This window comes from Cyclopterus lumpus, chromosome 4 (genome assembly GCF_009769545.1).
Source record: "Cyclopterus lumpus isolate fCycLum1 chromosome 4, fCycLum1.pri, whole genome shotgun sequence".
NCBI classification, from domain to species: Eukaryota; Metazoa; Chordata; class Actinopteri; order Perciformes; family Cyclopteridae; genus Cyclopterus; species Cyclopterus lumpus.
Genome location: NC_046969.1, coordinates 11413743 through 11433381, shown reverse-complemented (window position 1 = coordinate 11433381; position 19639 = coordinate 11413743). Strand labels below are relative to the sequence as shown.

Genomic DNA, 19639 nt, shown 5'->3' with positions numbered 1-19639 from the left:
GAAAGGAAATGGTGAAAATCCAAACACGCCAGCGACCTGCTCGCCTATCAATCTCTTCTCTCCTCCTTCTCTGCATCTATCTCTGCAGCCAAAAGTCTGTTCTACCAATCCAGAATCGAATCCTCTTTGTCTAACCCCAAAAAGCTCTTTATTTTTTCCAACCTCCTTGACCCCCCTGGTCCCCCCCCCTCCCTCCACCCTTCTACCAAGCCACTTTGTTGACTACTTTACAAAAAAGATAGACGACATACGCTCCTCATTTACTAATCCATCTTCTATAACTACACCTCCAGTAACTTCATCTTCTTCCCCCTTGTTTTCCTCTTTTATCCTCCTGTCTCCTAATCAAGTTCTTACATTGGTAACCTCTGCCCGCCCAACCACCTGCCCCCTGGACCCCATCCCGTCTCACATTCTCTAGTCCATTGCTCCTGACCTTCTTCCCTTTCTCACCCATCTTATTAACACCTCCCTCTCAACCGGCTGTTTCCCTAACTCTCTGAAGGAGGCAAGAGTCAACCCTCTCATGAAGAAACCCACTCTCGACCCATCTGAAGTCAATAACTACAGACCTGTCTCTCTCCTCCCCTTCCTTTCCAAAACTCTAGAGCGAGATATCTCTAACCAAGTCTCCTCCTATCTCCACAACAACAACCTTCTAGACCCCCACCAGTCTGGATTGAAGGCAGGCCACTCAACAGAGACTGCCCTCCTTGCTGTCTCTGAGCAGCTTCACACTGCTAGAGCAGCCTCTCTCTCCTCTGTCCTTATCCTTCTAGACCTTTCCGCTGCCTTTGACACAGTGAACCACCAGATCCTCATGTCCTCCCTCCAGGACCTGGGTATCTCAGGCACCGCGCTCTCACTCTTCTCATCCTACCTCACCGACTGCACTTATCGGGTAACCTGGAGAGGATCTGTGTCTGAGCCTTGTCCTCTGACTACCGGGGTCCCTCAGGGTTCAGTCCTTGGTCCTCTTCTCTTCTCTCTGTACACCAACTCTCTCGGCTCTGTCATTCGCTTACATGGCTTCACCTACCACAGCTATGCTGACGACACCCAACTGATCTTCTCATTTCCCCAATCTGAAACACAGGTAGCAGCACGAATCTCTGCCTGTCTGGATGTCCGCACACCACCTGAAAATTAACCCGGACAAGACTGAACTTCTCCTCCTTCCAGGAAAAGGCTCTCCCACCCACAACCTGACTATTAACTTCAACAACTTAGTGCTGGCTCCGACTCCGACTGCCAGGAACCTCGGTGTGACACTCGACAGTCAACTCTCCCTGACTGCCAACATTACTGCAATAACACGCTCCTGTAGGTACATGCTGTACAACATCAGGAGAATACGACCTCTTCTCACTCAGAAGGCGGCACAGGTTCTGGTCCAGGCTCTGGTCATCTCACGGCTGGACTACTGCAACTCCCTCCTGGCAGGTCTACCTGCTAATGTCATTCGACCTCTACAGCTCATCCAGGGTCCGGTCTACATCCAGGACATGGTCAATCTGTACACCCCAGCTCGTTCACTTCGCTCGGCTTCTGCCAATCGGCTTGTAGCTCCTTCACTTCAAGCTAAACACTCAACAAAGTCACGACTGTTTGCTGTGCTGGCTCCTCATTGGTGGAACGAGCTCCCCATTGACATCAGGACAGCAGAAAGTCTCGACATCTTCCGTCGCAAACTAAAAACACATCTTTTTCGACTATACCTTGAATAGGGAAGGTAGAGCCGTAGTAGCATTTTAGTAGCACTTAAATGACTCTTACATGTCGTAAAGACCGCTTATAGAGGCAACACTGCTCAGTGAATTCCACTGAACTTACTTCGAGAACCAAGCACAGTATAAAACACTGGGAGCTGACAAAACAAAAGTAATGACGTTAAATGTGGCCACATTTGGACATAGTGTAAATTAACGAGTAAGGTTATGTTTACTAGAACGTATCTGGCTGTCACTAGCTCGTTACCAGCTACTGGCTTTAGTGCAGTGACTAGTATAGTAATGCAGTGTAGTAGCTGCTAAATAGAGAGTGTGTTTCCCCATCTTTACAAATAAAATCTGAAATCTTAAAATAAATCTGGCTTTGAGACCACTCGGCTGCCTGAAGTGGGTTGGTGGTCTGTGACCACCCAAAAGATCCTTCCTATCTGACTTTCTTCACGTACTGTTGCTTCCCCCTCAGGTTGGAGCAAAGTTGTGGTTTCACATTGGTCCATTTTTCAGACAAGCAGGCTTCCCGGTCATCTCCGTATGATTATGAGAGAGTCTGTATGTATATGTGTGTGTGTGTGTGTGTGTGTGTGTGTGTGTGTGTGTGTGTGTGTGTGTGTGTGTGTGTGCAGCGTAAAGGATGGGTTTTGGGGTGAAAGGGGAGTGAGTAATGTTCTTAAAGCTATCTGAGTCTGAAGCAAGTGCAAAGGCCTCTGGCTGCGCAGCGAGCCTGTTTGTGAGCCGGCGCTCCATTACATTACACCTACGCACACAGTGAGAGCAGTCAGAGGATTATAAATGGAGGAGAGCGTAATGGGAAGAAGCTGAGACAAGAGGATACCACTCTGTGTCCATGTATGCAGGCACCTCTTATAGTGGAAATGTGGGTGAAGCAAGATAAAAGAGGCAAAGACCTCTAGAAACACAAATGTTCACACACACAAGCACTCGCATATTACACTGTATTGTTTTATGCGGGTGGACTCTGCTTCATCCTTTTTGATCTATTATCAAATAATGGAATGGAGCTTACATTTTACTGAAGCCTACATCGAGCTGGACTAAAGGAGTCACACAATGCATGTGCGTGGATGCCTGCAGGAGGGGATGTGCATGTGTTTGTTCATGTGTGCACAGTTCTTATCTCACTGTGTTCACTTATGCTGTGACGTGCCACTTTATTTACTCCCCTCTTTCTACTTCATAACACACGCACACACGCACGTTTCCCTCTCCTCTGCCCCGCTATAAAACACCAGCTAACATTTCCCTGGTGGGCATTGATCCAGCGGCCGCTTGCTGTAATGTTAGACAGCAGCTCCGGCTGATGGTCCCCGGGGCCCGCAGGAGCCTCTCTGAATACTGTCTCTCTCTTTTTCTCTGCCTCTCTGTATGCATTTTCTCCCTTTATGTCCTCGCCAATTGAGGAGTGTTAAACTACACTATGTTGCATTCAAACACCAGCAACATAGATATGCACAGATTAATAAAGAAGTGTGAGTGACCGCAAAGATGATATGAAATATTTCAAACTTTAGGGAGGCCAATTCCACCACTGGATGCTTGAATCCACTTGTAATTAGATGCGTGTTCATGAGGTAAATGAGAGAAGACTGAAGCATTATTGATCAGCACCCGTCTGTCAAAAGGAACATACAACAAAATGCATGGTGTGTTGAAGATATTAAATGGCAGCAACAGCTTATAAAAACACACAGCAAGAGTGTCCTTTGGTTGCATTCTGTGTGTCCACAGAGCCACATGGGGAAGATGTGCGGTGCAGCATATTCATCATGCATTGCCTCAGACAAAATGTTTGCATTGGAACTCTTTTCCCCCAGGTTGTAATGACACAAACAAGACATATTTAATTAATATATTATGGAAAATTCATTCCTCACTTGTAGACAGTTTAATTAACTCAGCCTCCTACACTCACACGCATATGTTTGTGTTTCTATTAACGGGCATTTGTCATGCATTGAGCAGGAAGGGGAAAATCAATTGCTCCTAGTATCTGTTCTCATTCAAGTGTGTGTGATCTTATTATGCTTGTGGAAATGTAAACCTCTCTGGTGATCAACCTTAAGCAAGCTGGATAATTCCTGCACGCGCTGAATCACTGAATCAGCCCCTCAACAGGCCACACACACACACTTACGGCACGCACACATGCTATATTAACTTAAATACTCTAATTTGCTGAAATAAAAAGTTGATTGGTGAGCAGGTAAAGAACCCTTTAATTATGTTTGGATTTAAAATGTTCATTTACAAACAAAAGGGAGGCTATTAGTCATACACAAATGAAGTTCTACCCACACACACACACACACGCACACACACCCTGAAGCATGCAAACACTCAGCTAGCAGCGGCGGTGTGCCTAAACAAACATGATTTTACATTAACATAAATTAAAGGCTCATAAACTTTCTTCAGAGGCCTCCTCTAAATGTACTAAAGAACCTCTCTTCCTGGATCCATGTTTTATTCAACATTTGGATAAGCTCAATTAGCAGCCCTAATTAACGCTTGTTGTACTGCGGTTGTAGCTGCCACGGGGGCGAGCGATGGGGAGATCAAAGGTGGAGGAGGAGCGCGATTGGGAGGAAGGAGAGATGGTTTGAAGCGGGCAGGAGGGAGTTTTTTTTTGAAGGGGTTCAATGAAAGTGGATGGTACTACTGTTCGTATGCCCTTTCTACACTGGAGAGTGAACATTAGAGATTTACAATTGTTTATGAAAACATGAACTCAGCATCCGACCAACTCTTTTTTTCTTTTCGCATCAATTATTTCTGTTGCTTTTCCAAAGACCTTTTAGAGATGACTGCTTTTTACACAGTCCTGAATTGTGGCATATGCATAAGCATAAGTATAATAAACAAAAGCAGCATGATTTGATTTATGCAAGCCAAAACTCTCTCATATATCATCTTTTTTAACATGCCGCTTGTTTCTCATTTGCAAACATTATTATTATTCCTCTCCTTTCTCTGAGCTTAAATATTGTGTGTAAAATAAAAAAAGATGATTTTTTGGGATTACTCTAGTCATACCTTAACATTAAGATTTACACACACACACACACACACACACAAACACACACACACACTTACAGATGTGTTGATGCCACTACTGTGCAATATCAGACAGTCAGTAATATTATGTTTCCACACTTAATTCAGTTTATTACAGATTACTAATAATTGCCTTGAACTTTATATAAAGATCCATTGTGAGGCCTTTGAGGTGGACTTTAATGTGTGAAATCAGATAACACCGGTCTCTTCCACAAACTTAATATTGACCACGACCACCTTCATCTGTAAATGATAGATGAAAAGCTGATCTCTACAGGTTATTATAACAGCAAGGCTCCAGTAAAACACACACACACACACAAAATCAATTATCATCAAGACCCCCATGAAATATTTCACAGCCGTATTAACCGCTTTCTTTCTCACTGCAAAGAGGGATGAAGGCTCACACAGGTCAGACAAGATGAAGGGAACGGAAAAAGGTGTATGATTTCTGATTGATGGCGTGAAAGAGAATAAGAAGTGTATGTGCCTGTGATGGGCGAGGAAAAAAGAAAGCACTCTTGCTTTGAGGGCAGTTTATATTGTACATCAGAGACAGAGATGGTATGTGAACAATAGCAGCATGGGCTCCATGACAGCGGCTGTTTTCATTAGGTCGTGGCCACCGACTCCCTTATGTGATGACGCTGTGTAGCAGCCTCCACTCTGACAGCGTGGAGACGAATGAACACATTCAGAGAAACTGAGGACCAGCAACAGGGGGAGCAGCGAATATGAAGTGGAGACATGTTTCTATACAATGTCGCATAAATGTAGCATATTTGAGATAGATTCACCACGTCATGTTCTGAATCATTTAGGTTGTATCAAATACTTTAAATAAATGTTCTAAATATTATAGTAGCAAAACTGGGATATTTTGAGAGGTGTTCATAAAGATTGCACAACTTTTGACATGTTGAGGATTATACCAAATTTAAACTATTTGTTGCCATTTCCATTGCTATCCATCTTGATTCAAATACAATCAAGTGTTTCGGACACATGTAAAACATAAAAATTATATAACTGATCATAGAATGCAAAAAAGTATGAATCGAAACCCAATAGAATAGAGACAGACAGATCACAAAGAGAGATAAGAAAGTGAAAGAAAAAGATACGACTAGATTGATGAGAAGGAATGATCAAAAAGTGGAGATGATCAATAAGGTTTAACACACCTTTAACAGAGTGGGTCGGCATCACATGTGCTGACAATGTACGCACTCGACTGGTGTGATTAGCTTCTGATAGTAAACCATGATTTATGGTTTCAAAGTGACACACATTGTGGTAAACGGCAATAGTTAAAAAAAAATGTATTCAAGACACATTTTTGGAGATAGTTGTTGGTAGATGATCATGCTACCCCGTGGGAGTTCAAAGCGATGAGATTGCACAACTCAAAATCAACATGAATCATCATCATTTTTTAACTAAATTGGCTTCGCAATCAGTAGAGTTCATTTAAAAATTGTAGTTTCACTTCCTCCATTTGACAGTAAACATCTTAGGCTGAGCATATATGGGAAATATTGAGACTTTAGCAGTGTCCAGGAGCATTCTCACAGTGTGTGTGCGTTTGTGTGTCCTTAATTATGAATGCATTTGCACGTCCTTGCAGTGTACATACATGCATTTTGTGCATTACCTACAGCATGAAAACGTATGAATGTCACAGTGCCCGATGATATGAAGGAAACATTCTGGAAACAGATGCATTAGACGCACACCGCCCTGTACGTCTTTCCTTTACACTACAACTGGCCAGAATTACTTCACCTTCCTTCCACTAAAATATAATCTCCCTAAATGTCTGAAAGTCATACTTAATCTCACAAAGACATCCACATACAGATGTTTATACAGCCAGTCAGAAAGTGTGTGTACGCATACATTTAAAGTGGTTTCGTTTTCCATCTAACCAAACAAAGGTTTAGCGAAGGAAAAATATGACTTCCAATCTATATTCTTGTAGAAAATGCTCTGTGCACATGTGTGTGTTTGAATGTGTGTGTTTGTGTGTGTGTGTGTGTGTGTCACAGGTTTGTAATCAATAAGCCTGTGGGCCAGATGTTTGCGCTGATGAAAATCAATACCCTTTTTACAGCTTCAATCCCAGCTGTGAGTATGTAGGCTGAATGCAGTAATGTGATGCAGGTGTACAGTATGACTTGTGCAGATGAAGCAATCTGAGTTTGTGTGTGTATCTGTGGTTACAAATCTGGTTTCAGGTTTCCTGTAACGCATGCTAAGCCTCGCGTATGAGCCTTTGAGATATCCAACTCGCAAATACAATATTGCAGAATGATTGAAACCAAGACCAAAACATGTTGTGTGGGTAAATGCGTTTATGGCATGAATCTGTGTGAACTCGTGTCTCTTTAGTCATACCTTATTCCGAGATGCTTATGCCTGCTACCCTTAGGACGACAGAATGGTGTGTTGTGTGTGACAATTTGTGTTTAAGAATGAGACTGTGGGCTCCGTCTTGCAGCGTGGTACATGGAAGAGACAGTACTGGTGTTAAAAGAAGAAGACAGGAGCAGATATGAGTGGCTGCAATCCATCAGTTCCTCACACACCCGCACATGTTACATCATATTATACATAAGAGTAACCCTATTGCACACTGTGTGTGCACAACGTCCCCCTAACTATGAAAACACCGAAAGTGTCCCACCAGCCCTCGGCACGGTGTGCATGATGCCCTTTTCCTGAGCATTGCACTCTGCGCCTTCCTCGACAAAAACAAAGCCCGATGTATGTGCGTGAGCCTGTGGTTGCCTCGTGCGCAGAGGTTTTTATATGTCAGTTAACACAGCCCAACCTGTTGTGTCGGACACATCTTGAGAAACACAAAACTGGTTTTCTATTCTGTTCAACACTGCTGGACCAGATCTCCCGGTCTGCAGAGTGAGAGTGCTTTTACCAGCTCATCGAGCATCAGCCAAGAACACGGAAAAGATTGAGTCGAGGAAGAACGGACACAGAAAATATATATAGACACAGTACATGAAGGGATGAAACATTTGACTTTTACAAAATACTAGGAACTATTGGTTATTCTTTTTCTCTGTTCACCTCTGTTGTTACCGTCCCCTTCAAATCCCTTTTTACAGATAAAAGTTTGCAAAGTCTTCAGTATGTTCAGTGCTTTATATGCACTTCAGGACTTGATAAACGTTTTCTAAAATGTCATTTTAATAATTTTTTTTTAAATTTGATTTTTCAGGATGTTATAATTATGTTATGTAAAGTGTCTTTGAGTACCACGAATATAAATTAAATGCAATATTTAAAAACTTGAAGGACCATTATAAAACAAATGGCACGTTCAGTCATGTTAAGTTGAGCAGATACAAAAAAAAGAAGCAAATTATAGTATTTGCATTTTGTATTGATCAAATATAATACACACTAAACAAATAGAACACTAGATTAATCAATGATCATCTGCAACACTATTCTGGTTACAGGATATTTACATAAGAGCAGTTTTCTCTGTTTCCTGTACCTGCATATTACCACCACCCGCCACATGCTTACCTGCAGCGCACTGATCCTCATCCGCCCCGTTCTCACAGTCCCTCTCTCCATCGCATCGCCATGACAACGAAACACATTTGCTGGCAGCCCCTCCGCAATCAAACTTCTCTGGTGGACAGGTCTGTCGGCCTGTTGTGAGGGGGCGGAGGGGAAGAGAGAGGGAAGGTAAGGGAAACGGAAAATGGATAGCAGATGAAAAAGTTGGGATGGATGGATGGAAGAGAAGTGTAGCACACAGGGACAGAGAGGGAAGACGGGCAGAGTGAAATGAGAAAAAGAAACGGGGAGGAGGCAGGAGATAGAGAGAAAAGGGACAGTCAGTCAATGAAACAGTTTGATAACTTAGTTATCTTGTTGCTCCAATCGATTCTCGCTCAGAGGCCTGCTGCAATTAAACCAGACACACAGAGACGGAGGGACAAAGAAGCAGTGACCATAGCACTGTATATGCCTGGGGTACTTTCTTCAGTTATGTATATTACATTTTTTTATTTAGATTAGGCTCAAAGTCAAATTACTTAATCAGATTTACAAACCAACTGCCCAAAAGCCAAAAGGTTTCAGATTACAATGATATTGAACTAATAAAATCAGCAAATGCATGCTGGAAACATTTAATTATTGGCATTGCTTGATTAATGACTCACGCAATGAATTAATTAGAACAATGATTCTAAACAATTAGTTAACTAATTGCTTCTGCTAACACATCACAATACAGACTGCATACATATAGTGCCACGCTTTCTTTCACATAGGGAAACCTTATTTAATCAAAAATGTAATTGTGTAGACTATAGAGAGTAAGTGTTTTTACACTTTGTCAAACAGACACACACACACTGGGTGTGAGTGAGAAAGTGGTCCCTCTTGGTGAAAGTCCATTACAGTAGAAAAGGCCATTGTTCCTACATGTGTAGCCCATGGGGTTGGTACAGGGAGAAAGAAATACAGCCGTCCAATACATCAACTTTACACGAGTCCCTGCAGCAAATCCCTGTCCCTTCTCACACACACACACACACACACACACACACACACACACACACACACACACACACACACACACACACACACACACACACACACACACACACACACACACACACCTCAGATTACATTACAGCGCAGTGTGTCTATCAATTATACATATTGGACCACCAACATGCTTCTTGGCAACCAGTTTGAGTGTGTGTTGGTGTGTGTGTGTGTGTGTGTGTTTGTGTGTTACAGCCACAGATCAATAGTTCCTCTGGGATTTGCCTATTTCAGTCTCATTCTCTATTTATTCATCTCGTATTTCTTCTCATTTTGTATTTTGAGCAGTACTGAGTAAATTGTTCCCGTTCAAACGCTGCCCCTGATGGAGGGACACTGGGGGGTTCAGCCTTGCCTGTGGCGATTGCCAGAATGTTCTCCAACTGTGAAGTCTACGTTGCAGGTTCTACACAATTGAAGATGTGGCTGCTTGCATTTGATTTGTCTGTGAAACTGGACAGGTTTGGAGCTTTGTGGTTTTCTCTCCCGTCTTTTGCTGGTGTTGATCTTTTGGATGACTTGGCCTTTAAAGAAGAAAAGCCTCCTGCAACTCCCCTCAAACCGAGTGTACGTACAAAAAAGTGCAGCTATTCTACTGCGATGGTGTGAATATAAATATCAATGGGAGGTGTGTCAATGTGAGGAAGGAGGCGATAGCGAATCGTCTGACATTTGTCTTACTGTTCAATCAATTTCAATGTGTGTTGTGTTTGTACTGGATATACTGTACTACATACTGGAGACAACACTGGTCAGATGTTTCACATTGTTGACCTACTCCAAGTGTGTGTGTGTGTGTGTGTGGGACAGCAGAGTCCAGGGGATACTTTCTTTCTCACTCTCATATGAACCCACTGCAGAGGGGCAGTCGACTAAGTGTGTGATTGACAGCTGGGTTAAAAGGATGTAATTTGTCTGACTGACCATTTCAGGCCCTGGTAGTTGAGAAGGGCGGAGTCATGGATCAGCTGCCAATCAAATGACTGGATACGGACAAGAAAGAACAACAGAGAACTTAATTGACATTGATCATGACAAAATCAATTATATGATTTTCCTCCCAAGGGTAATAGTGTTCACGAAAGGCAAAGGACAGTTTTAATGTTCTATTATTAACAATAATAATACTTTGTAACTATTACTGTCTTATCAGTTGCTCTCTGGCCTTTGATATTCTACAATAGCAGCTCAACCCAATATAAATGTAGTGTTAATAAAACATTTCTGCCTCAGTCAGTTGGGGTACTGCAGACCATTCAGAGAAGATTGGTATATTGCTAACAAAGTTTCACATTGCCTGCAGAAATAAGATCAGGCTGATTTGAATAAACAGAAGTGGTAGTACATGAAGGTAATTATCATTATCATTATTATCATTATTATAAGTACTTCACCATAAACTCTCCCAGCCCATCGTGCCAGCCTCCACCTGTCAGTGGATAACAGGTGATGCTGGGAAAAGTGACATCCAGCACCCGGACTATCAGCACTGGCGTCCCCGAGGGATGTGTGCTCTCCCTACTCCTCTTCTCTCTCTACACCAACAACTGCACCCCAGGGGAGGTTGTTAAACTCCTGAAGTTTGCAGACGACACAGCGGTCATCGGCCTCATTAGGAATGGTGATGACAGTGGACTTTAGGAGGACCCCCCCCAATACTCAACAGCCCTGTGTCTGCGGTGGAGACCTTCAGGTTTCTGGGATCCACATCTCCCAGGACCTGAAGTGAGCCTCCAACATCAACACCATTCAGAAGAAGGCCCAGCAGAGATTGTCCTTCCTGCGCCAGCTCAGGAAGTACAACCTGCCCCAGGAGCTGCTGATCCTGTTCTACTTCGCCGTCTGTTCTCTGTTCTTCCATCACTGTGTGGTTTGGATCGGCCACCAAACAGGACAGAGACAGACTACAACGCATAGTCAGGTCTGCTGAGAGAGCTATTGGTTCCAGCCTGCCCTCCATCCTGGACTTGTACACCTCCAGTCAGGAAGCGGGCTGGAAAGATCACTGCAGACCCTTCACACCCTGGACACAAGCTGTGTCAACTCCTACCCTCTGGTAGGCGCTACAGAGCACTATACGCCAAAACCAGCAGACACAGGAACAGCTTCTTCCCACTGGCCGTCACACTGATGAACACTTAATCAGACACATCCATCTGCACTACTTGCACTATCACCACCTTTCTCCACTGACATCCCCAATTCATCATTGTTGTTGTTATATTGTACATACTTGTTAAATGTTAATGTTGCTACTCTGTTGTCTTTAATGTCTTTTTAGATTTATCTTGTTATTTGTTTATTACATGCATGTACAACGAGAGCGTACGTGTATCCGGAGTCAAACTCCATGTATGTGCACACTTCAGGGGTGTTTGTAGGATTCAAAGAAAGGGGGGGGGGGCTAAGCCCCAAGGGGAGCGGCATGCTTAGGTATGTTTTTGGGGGCCCTGATATCCATTGTTTTCCGACAGTTCATAGATTGGTTGAATCAGAAAGAGTGTGATTTTGCTCTGTAGTTTTGCTTCATTTAGTATATGATAACACAAGACACAGAATTTCAGGGTCATAGTGATATGTTATGCTCATTTGGACACTATCACTGAGATAAAGATGAACCACTTCAGTGTCAAATATACCATTCAATGGAAAAAATATATTATAATAATATATATTAATGCAAAGAATAGAGAGATGTTGATGGTTATTTCTTGTAATTCGAATTTGCTCGTTCACACTCTCTCAATGAAGACAGTTTCTAGCTAGCTATTTTGTTATTCCCTTTCATTTTCTTCAAGTAAAGCTAAATGTAAGCAGGTAACAATCGTTAACAACTACGGGCAGACACATTCTGTAACTACCTGGACTTACAGGTTCACTCCGTGCATCATTTACTTTGAGCTAAACTCCTGGATGTCATTGACGAGAGACGTTACTTGGCAGAGTGAGAGTCAGCGCAGCCGCCTTCCCAAGGTCCTAGTGCCCGAGGATTGTATTGTTAAGTATGATGATGGGCTATTGGATTGTAAACATAAAACATACAAACCAGAACGCACGCACATATGTAGCATGTTAGAGTTGTAAATAACGTGTCCATGGTCCCCATGCTGAAGCCCACCTAAAATAGGCTCAACGACGCCCCTGGCACACATACATGGCCAATAAAGCCAATTCTGATTAACAGCCAGCAAGTCTGCAAAGACAAAACATTCCAACTAAGGGAAATCCATAAACTCTGCGGGTCTCGATCACAACAACTTTGTGAAAAATGACATTTAAACAATATATATATGTAATACAAATTTAACACCAGAATACAATCAAAATTAAAAAGAAAAGAACAAATCATCTTTCTTTTTTTCTTTTTAAAATCAAGGTTTTTTTCTGTCTGACTTTACCAATCCAGATAGTAATTTTATTGATAATGAAGTTGTAGGAAATATTCTTTCCCCAGACATTTAAAAGTCATTGCTTAGCACAGATTGTCCCTCTCTCACTAAATGCTGACAGGTGTATCCAGCGGCAGAGCAGGCGCTAAACAGCATTGATGGACTTATCGAGAGAAAGCTGGGGAGACATCTGTGCCTGCAGAGCTATTGCAGACTGTGATCATATTCCAGGTCAAGTGCAATATCGACTACCACTCTCACTGCAGACAACTTTGTGAAGGTTGCATCCCTTCAGAATGTTTAGAGATAGGACAACTTCAACTTCAAAGAGCAGATGCCTGCTTGTAAAGAGCCCATGGATCAAATATGAGCTCAGTATCTTACTCGAGGACCTCGGACTGACAACTTTGTTGTTAAAGGACAACTCGCTCTTCCCACTGATCCATCGTCGCCCCAACAGACTCAAACAACTGTGGGGCATCTTTGTACAGACGACACGCACGCACGCACACACACACACACACACACCTTCTTATCATTAACATACGTATGACACTGCATTACAAAGTGGCAGGGCAGTAGAATGACAGTATGCCGTTAGCTAAATGTTGCAAACTAGTCACTAAACTTAATTTTTAAGCAACCTCAATATCTCATTCAAACTGCATGAATAAAAGTTTGCATTGAGTTTGTATTGGCTACAATTGGAGGATTTAGTCAGCTTATTAATAGGAAGAAGGCTGCACCTGTGCATCAATGAATACAATCTTACGTGAGATTATATGGTTTTATTGGATTTTTTTGGGGAGAAAAACTCTGTCCTTCAAAATAAAACCTATTTCCCTATATTTCTTGGTCTTCGTATTTTTGAAATGTATGCAGTGGAATTTAAATAGGCTTTGCTGTTCCTGGGGTCAGAAAACTCATTTGGCACATAGGGGACCATGCAGTCTTTTAATTCAAACAAGTCCACGACCAGAAGTGGTACAAACTTGTTTTTCTCCTCACATGACCTTCCTAAATGTGCATTGTGAGCAGGGTATAGGGGTGGACTGAGCAAGGCACTGTATGCTAATGAAGTTTTGATTAACTACCTTCTTAATTTCCCTTCACAAGGAGGGAAATCAGAGCATTGTCCACTCTCTAGCTGCCTGCCTGGCATCACAGTTAGCCTCTCAGGTGATTGATTTAGATGGCTCGTAGCCCCGTGGGCTAATGCTAAGGTAATTTATTTATCATGAGGTGTGTGTATGAGGCCGGGAGGTAATGAGTCATTCTTAAGTCACTGTCTGCCACAGTGAGACACGACGTTAAAACAAAAGGCGCATGGGGAGGTGCATATGTGATAATATGGCACATGTTGAATGGAAGCTTACGGATGATTTACTCTGTACTCGCATGAAGCATTATAGTTGCATGAATATAAAATGCTTAAAGCTACACTGAATTCCCATGCACCCCAGGCAGAACACAGCTGATTGATGAGGTAGTATGCTTTAACGTCTATTTATGCAAACATCTGAAAACCATGTCTCATCACGTCAGTGGAATATTATGAATGCCTGAATACTCTGCACCGCCGTGAATACCAATTTGCTCCGCATGTATTCCAAAACAAAATGCATACGATACAGAAGGCAGTTTAGGTTTTTTTATTTATTTATTATCAACTTGTGAGAATAAGTTAACTTATTAATACATGTTAACTAGAATTGAGCACAAATAATGATTATAATAATTAATGTAAATAAAAGAGAATGTGAAGATGGAACTCGTGTCTGACACCTCATCGTTTAAGTCTCACTGACAGATCAGTGATCTCTCTGATCAGATAACAGCTGATTGTCTGTGAAACAGCATAATTAAACTGAAGTTTCATTTGGTGAGTGGCTGCTTGAGAGCAGTACAATGTTATTGCTTGGCTACTCTGCAGTGAAGACAGAGCCAGGGCATCCCTTGAATCAATACACAACCATGTACTGGCATGAGTCAGTCTGCTTAGAGACCCATATCATATTTCAGCAACTAACATTGACATATCACAAAAACAGATTCCTTTATTTTTAGACTGGGTTACCTGCAATCATGAACAATAAATGAGGGAGAAGAAAACTAATTATTGATATAGATGTGAAACAAAGAGGGAATAAGGCATATCCGATAAAGGAAATAGAATAAGATGTAAGAGGGGGAGGTGGGGTCATGTATTGGTCACTGAATAGAGAATATCAATGCAGGGAAAAACTAGGACCAAGGCAATTAGAGGAAGATACTCCAGAGACGCACTCGGAGAGACGTAGAGGTATTGGGCAAGCATTTAGATTAATGCACAAAAACATTAGCACATATATAAATTGATGTATAGTGCACATGTGTGCGTGTAATCCATTTAGAGATGTGGACTGGGTCGCATTTTAGTGGTCCTTAAAGAATATGTTGTTTCTAATGCCAGCGTCTGCAATTTAATTCAAATAAATGGGATCTGGTAGAGGGTGGTTAATCTCTTTAAATCATGTGCATGCACTATGAATGAAATGCTTTACTTTTAGTGCTGTAACCTTTCCAAAGCAGAAGAAATGAATGGAGTAGACAAAGGACATGAGGCCGGGCAGCCTTAAGCTCACAGAGCTCTTATGCATTAATGATTCATACAAGACCAGAGATGTATGGATGAGCCAATTATTTGGCTTGTAGGGCTTTGCAAGTCTAATGCTGGTTTGATAGGTTGCAGCGGGTGAAATCGTCATGGTGACGCTCAATAACCTCCTTCTAAACAGGGGTCTTATTTTCACATGCTTCTAATGGTTTGTGTATATGTGTCTGTGTATCAGGAAGAGACAATGGTGTATTAGGACCATCAGGTAGGTAGGTAAAACTAAAATTTAAGAAAAAACGGAGCCCGTAGAGGGGATTTAGATAAAGTTATTTTCTAGTTTAGATTAACCACTCTAATAATATTACGTTTTTTTCACGGATATTTAAGATCTAAATCTTGGAAATTGAGAAGTTTTGATCTTGATATATTCCAAGATTTAAGTCTTAAATATCCGAGAAAAAAACTTGGATATTCTTTAATATTAGAGTCGTGAATCTAAAAGAGAAGAGAAAAAAAAAAAGATATTCTGTGAGATCAAAGTGCTATATACTTGGATGTGGTAATAGCTTTTGAGCACTAGGAACTACAACGCAACGACGGTTGCGCCTCCTTACACGCGTGGGCATACCATGTTTACCGGTGGCGTCTGTGGAGTGAGGAGTGAGATCCCTTGAAAAAACAGTATCCACCCATCCTCGCTTTCCCTCTTAACAGCTGATCTTACTGACAATACAGCTTCCTCTAGTCAGGCAATATAGAACTGTTTCTTTACTAAACCGTTGGGCAATATTTAATATACACATTAGAGCTAGAAATATCAGTTAAATGAACCCATTAGTTGATCAACAGAAATATCATTAACTATGTTGATTAATTACTTAATCGTTTCATTGGTTCCTGCTTCCCATGACAGGATATATAGCTTTTATTTTTCATGTATCGTTGCCAATTGATTATATCTGGGAAGTTGTAATGGCCATTTTTCACTATTTGATGTTTCATAGACTAAATGATTTAGCGATTAAATCGATAATAAACTAATCATAAGAGGCCGCCTTATTACACAAGTGTTCCTGTGAAGAGTGCTTTGCCTCCCTCATACTGTGCAGCGATACCAGTTGGATCAAACAATGCTGAATGTCCACCGGACTGACACTTTGAAAAGTAAATATTAAATACATCACTGCACTGCACACAGTTTCTAAAAAGGCAGGTCCTTGAACCACAACACTTGCCTCAGAGCTGTCAAGTTAAGAAAATGTGTGAAACAAGTTGATGAATCCACATGACATGGAGATCCAACTTCACAGGTCAATGACAATTTCTTCCTCTGTCAACTCATGTCTACAAAGCCACACATCACTCGCAATGTGCAGGAGAAGAATGCTTCATCAAGCGTACACACCCTGCACGGCCACAGTTACTTCATGGGAGTTATTTTGGAGACGGAATAAGTGTGTGCATGTAAGTGTATGCAGTGCACAGCAGGCATTACTGTGTGCATGAGTTCCTGTTAGGATTAGTCTGCGTGTGCATGTACCATAAGTGTGAAGATGGTTACATACATTTCTGTATGCATGACTGAGCATGTGTTTGGCTGTTTATAATATATGTGTGAATGCATGAGCGAGTGCGTGTGTGTTTTACATGTCCTCGCACCACACCGAGAATTGGAGCATGATGTTTCATGGCCATGTGCAATGAGAACGGCTATGGGATGACACAGAGTTCAAAAGACGAGAGCGGTTGACATTTTTTCAGAATTTCGCTAACAGGCTAAGGGATGGAAAACAACCACCATAACTAAATATAAAAATACCAATGATGTCATTGCTATTTTACTACATCAACTACCAAAACTAGTTTGAAATATATAAGAAGATCTGCTGTGTATGATGTTACAACAATGTCCCTTTTCACACTTTTCTGTGTACTTTCTTGACTCTTGAATGTAAATGAGCAGTTTGGACTTGGAGGCGAAGGCTGTAGCGCTAATTCAACCCCTCACTTGTCCTTCAGATGTGAAATCCAATTTACAGAAAGGGCGTATGTGGTTAATATCAGATTACATTTTAAATGAAGGTTAGTGTTGATTAGTGGCTTTCATTGGAACACTGATCTGCTATTACTGCGGCCCCGATGTAGTGAAAGGGGGGAGTACGCTGGAGAGAGAAAGATTAAAGTCAAGAGAGAGGAGAGAAAAACTGATCAGAGAGAGTAAGTGCAGGAGTAAGAAAAGCTAGTGGGATGGCAACAAAACAAGAGGGTAGGAACATAAAAGCCATGTAGCGGAGTAACATTAGAAGAAGAAAAACACACAGGGAGCTTGTGACAACAATGAAAGAGATTAAAAAGTTTCAAAAATATTCTTAAAGTAGAGAGAAATTATGTTTCTATTAAGATATTGTGCATAATGTATGCACATTCAGCAAATTTGGAATGTAAAAAGTGAATCACAGTAAATAAATGAATTTGGTTCCTCTGATTAACACTGACTGGGGCTACATACACATATGAGGACCACGGTCTTCTAATTCTTCACTTTTGAGCTTTCTGCTTGGATGTATGCAACAGTGAGTGGAAACATTACACCAATGCCTTCTTTACTCTCTCTCTAAGCTGTGTGAGGGGGACGGAGAGGCCTGTTAAATATGGAACCATTAACCCAGTCTAGACTGTGAGTCTGTCACAGTGCCGTGGGGGGAAGAAATACAGCGGGACACCAGCAGACTCTTAGGAAATTGCCACTTTCTTCCAACAGGCCTCTCTTAATGGTTGTTTAGTAGACGACACATTGGGCATTAAAAATACCGCCAGTGGCGAGTGCCACATCTCAACTAATGATGGCAGAAAAGGGAGGCAGACAAAAAGAAGAGAGGAAAGAGGAGCAGAGTTTGGGATGCACAGAGCTTGGGGCTGAACTTGACAGCAAACTGAGTTTATTTCCTCTGTGGCAGTTTATTCAAAGGCTGGGTCGGGCCACAAAGGCAGGGGTGTGACATTTAAAACAGGCACCCAAAAGACTTCTGAAAGCTTCTGACATGACTTTTCAAATGTTCTAAAACAGCTACTGGCTGTAAAAAGTTGCAAAATAGAGTCATTGCAATGGTGCGCTCAGCTAAATTATACCCTTTAGCGAGTGTAGTGGCCTCAGAAACATTAATGATTAATTATGGCAAAACAATTTCAAGACAGAAAAATGTGGAATGAATATACAGTCAGTTTTGCATGACTCCGTGGGAATCATCCACACAACACTTTGACATGAATCATATTTTTATATAAATAATAACTGTGCAAAAAACTAACTTTTATACAAATTGCACCATGCAGTTGATTTATACACAGTGTTATATTTGACCGTACAGCTATTTATCTCTCGACACCTGTGAAATGATGTTGGACCAGCATTAAGATTACTGACTATGCATGTGCCGCTGCCACTCTGTCCTCTTCTGCTTTTTCATATGATTTATCGCTCTGCTGCGTTTTGACCCCCACTGTCATTGAAGCCCTGCTATAGGCTTTACGGCAGAGATGTTGCTCTGTCGAACTTTGGTTTAATTAATAAAAAAAAAGAATGGCTGCATACTGGGACATTTAAATGGAGCATATTTGACTATGAAATGCCAAATTTCTTTTGTGACAAAGGTCTAATTTGTTCCCCGATGACTATCTGTGCTTACGACCATCTGCTTCCTTTTTACTGCTTTCTTCCTGCTTCAGCCTAAAAAGGACTGGATCGGTTTGCCTGTCTGACCGATTTTTTTTGTTTTTAACGTTTGTAATCACACCTGTTCCGTCTCCTGAGTCTGCTTTTGGATACCACGTAATCCGGTGTTTCAATTTATGGTGGGCGGTAGGGAGGAAAATAAAACGGAAATAAAAATGCGTTTTTCTTCTTTCTTTTTGTTTGCCTCTTAGAAGGACAAAAAGTGTGATAAAAACATAATTATTGTTATGCATGGTTCTTTACAAACACAACCACAACACTAGCAAAAGGAATCCCATCAGACAATCCCAGCTCCAGAAGACCCAAGAGCAAAGACATATTGACCACCAATCAATCGTAACCAGCCAAGATCAAGGGTCACTAATTGAACGGAAGAATGGAATCCACAAAAAAAATAAAATGTTGGCCGTTGCTGCGTAGGTGTTTTTTACTGTTTGATTGCCATGTCCAGTGTAAACTGGAAGCATGTTTGTTTCAATCCCACACAACCACAACACAGATGTTCACTGATATCAGAGCTGGT

General features: G+C 41.7%; 1 protein-coding gene across 2 annotated transcripts in view; it reads right to left on the bottom strand.

The window, feature by feature from the left end:
* Positions 1-19639, bottom strand: part of lrp8 (low density lipoprotein receptor-related protein 8, apolipoprotein e receptor) — a 149967-nt gene that overhangs the window by 52198 nt on the left and 78130 nt on the right. For both annotated transcript variants that reach the window (XM_034530752.1, XM_034530753.1), the window contains exon 4: positions 8361-8489. In XM_034530752.1, coding sequence (XP_034386643.1) covers positions 8361-8489 — 129 coding nt within the window. The remainder of the gene's footprint in view (positions 1-8360; positions 8490-19639) is intronic.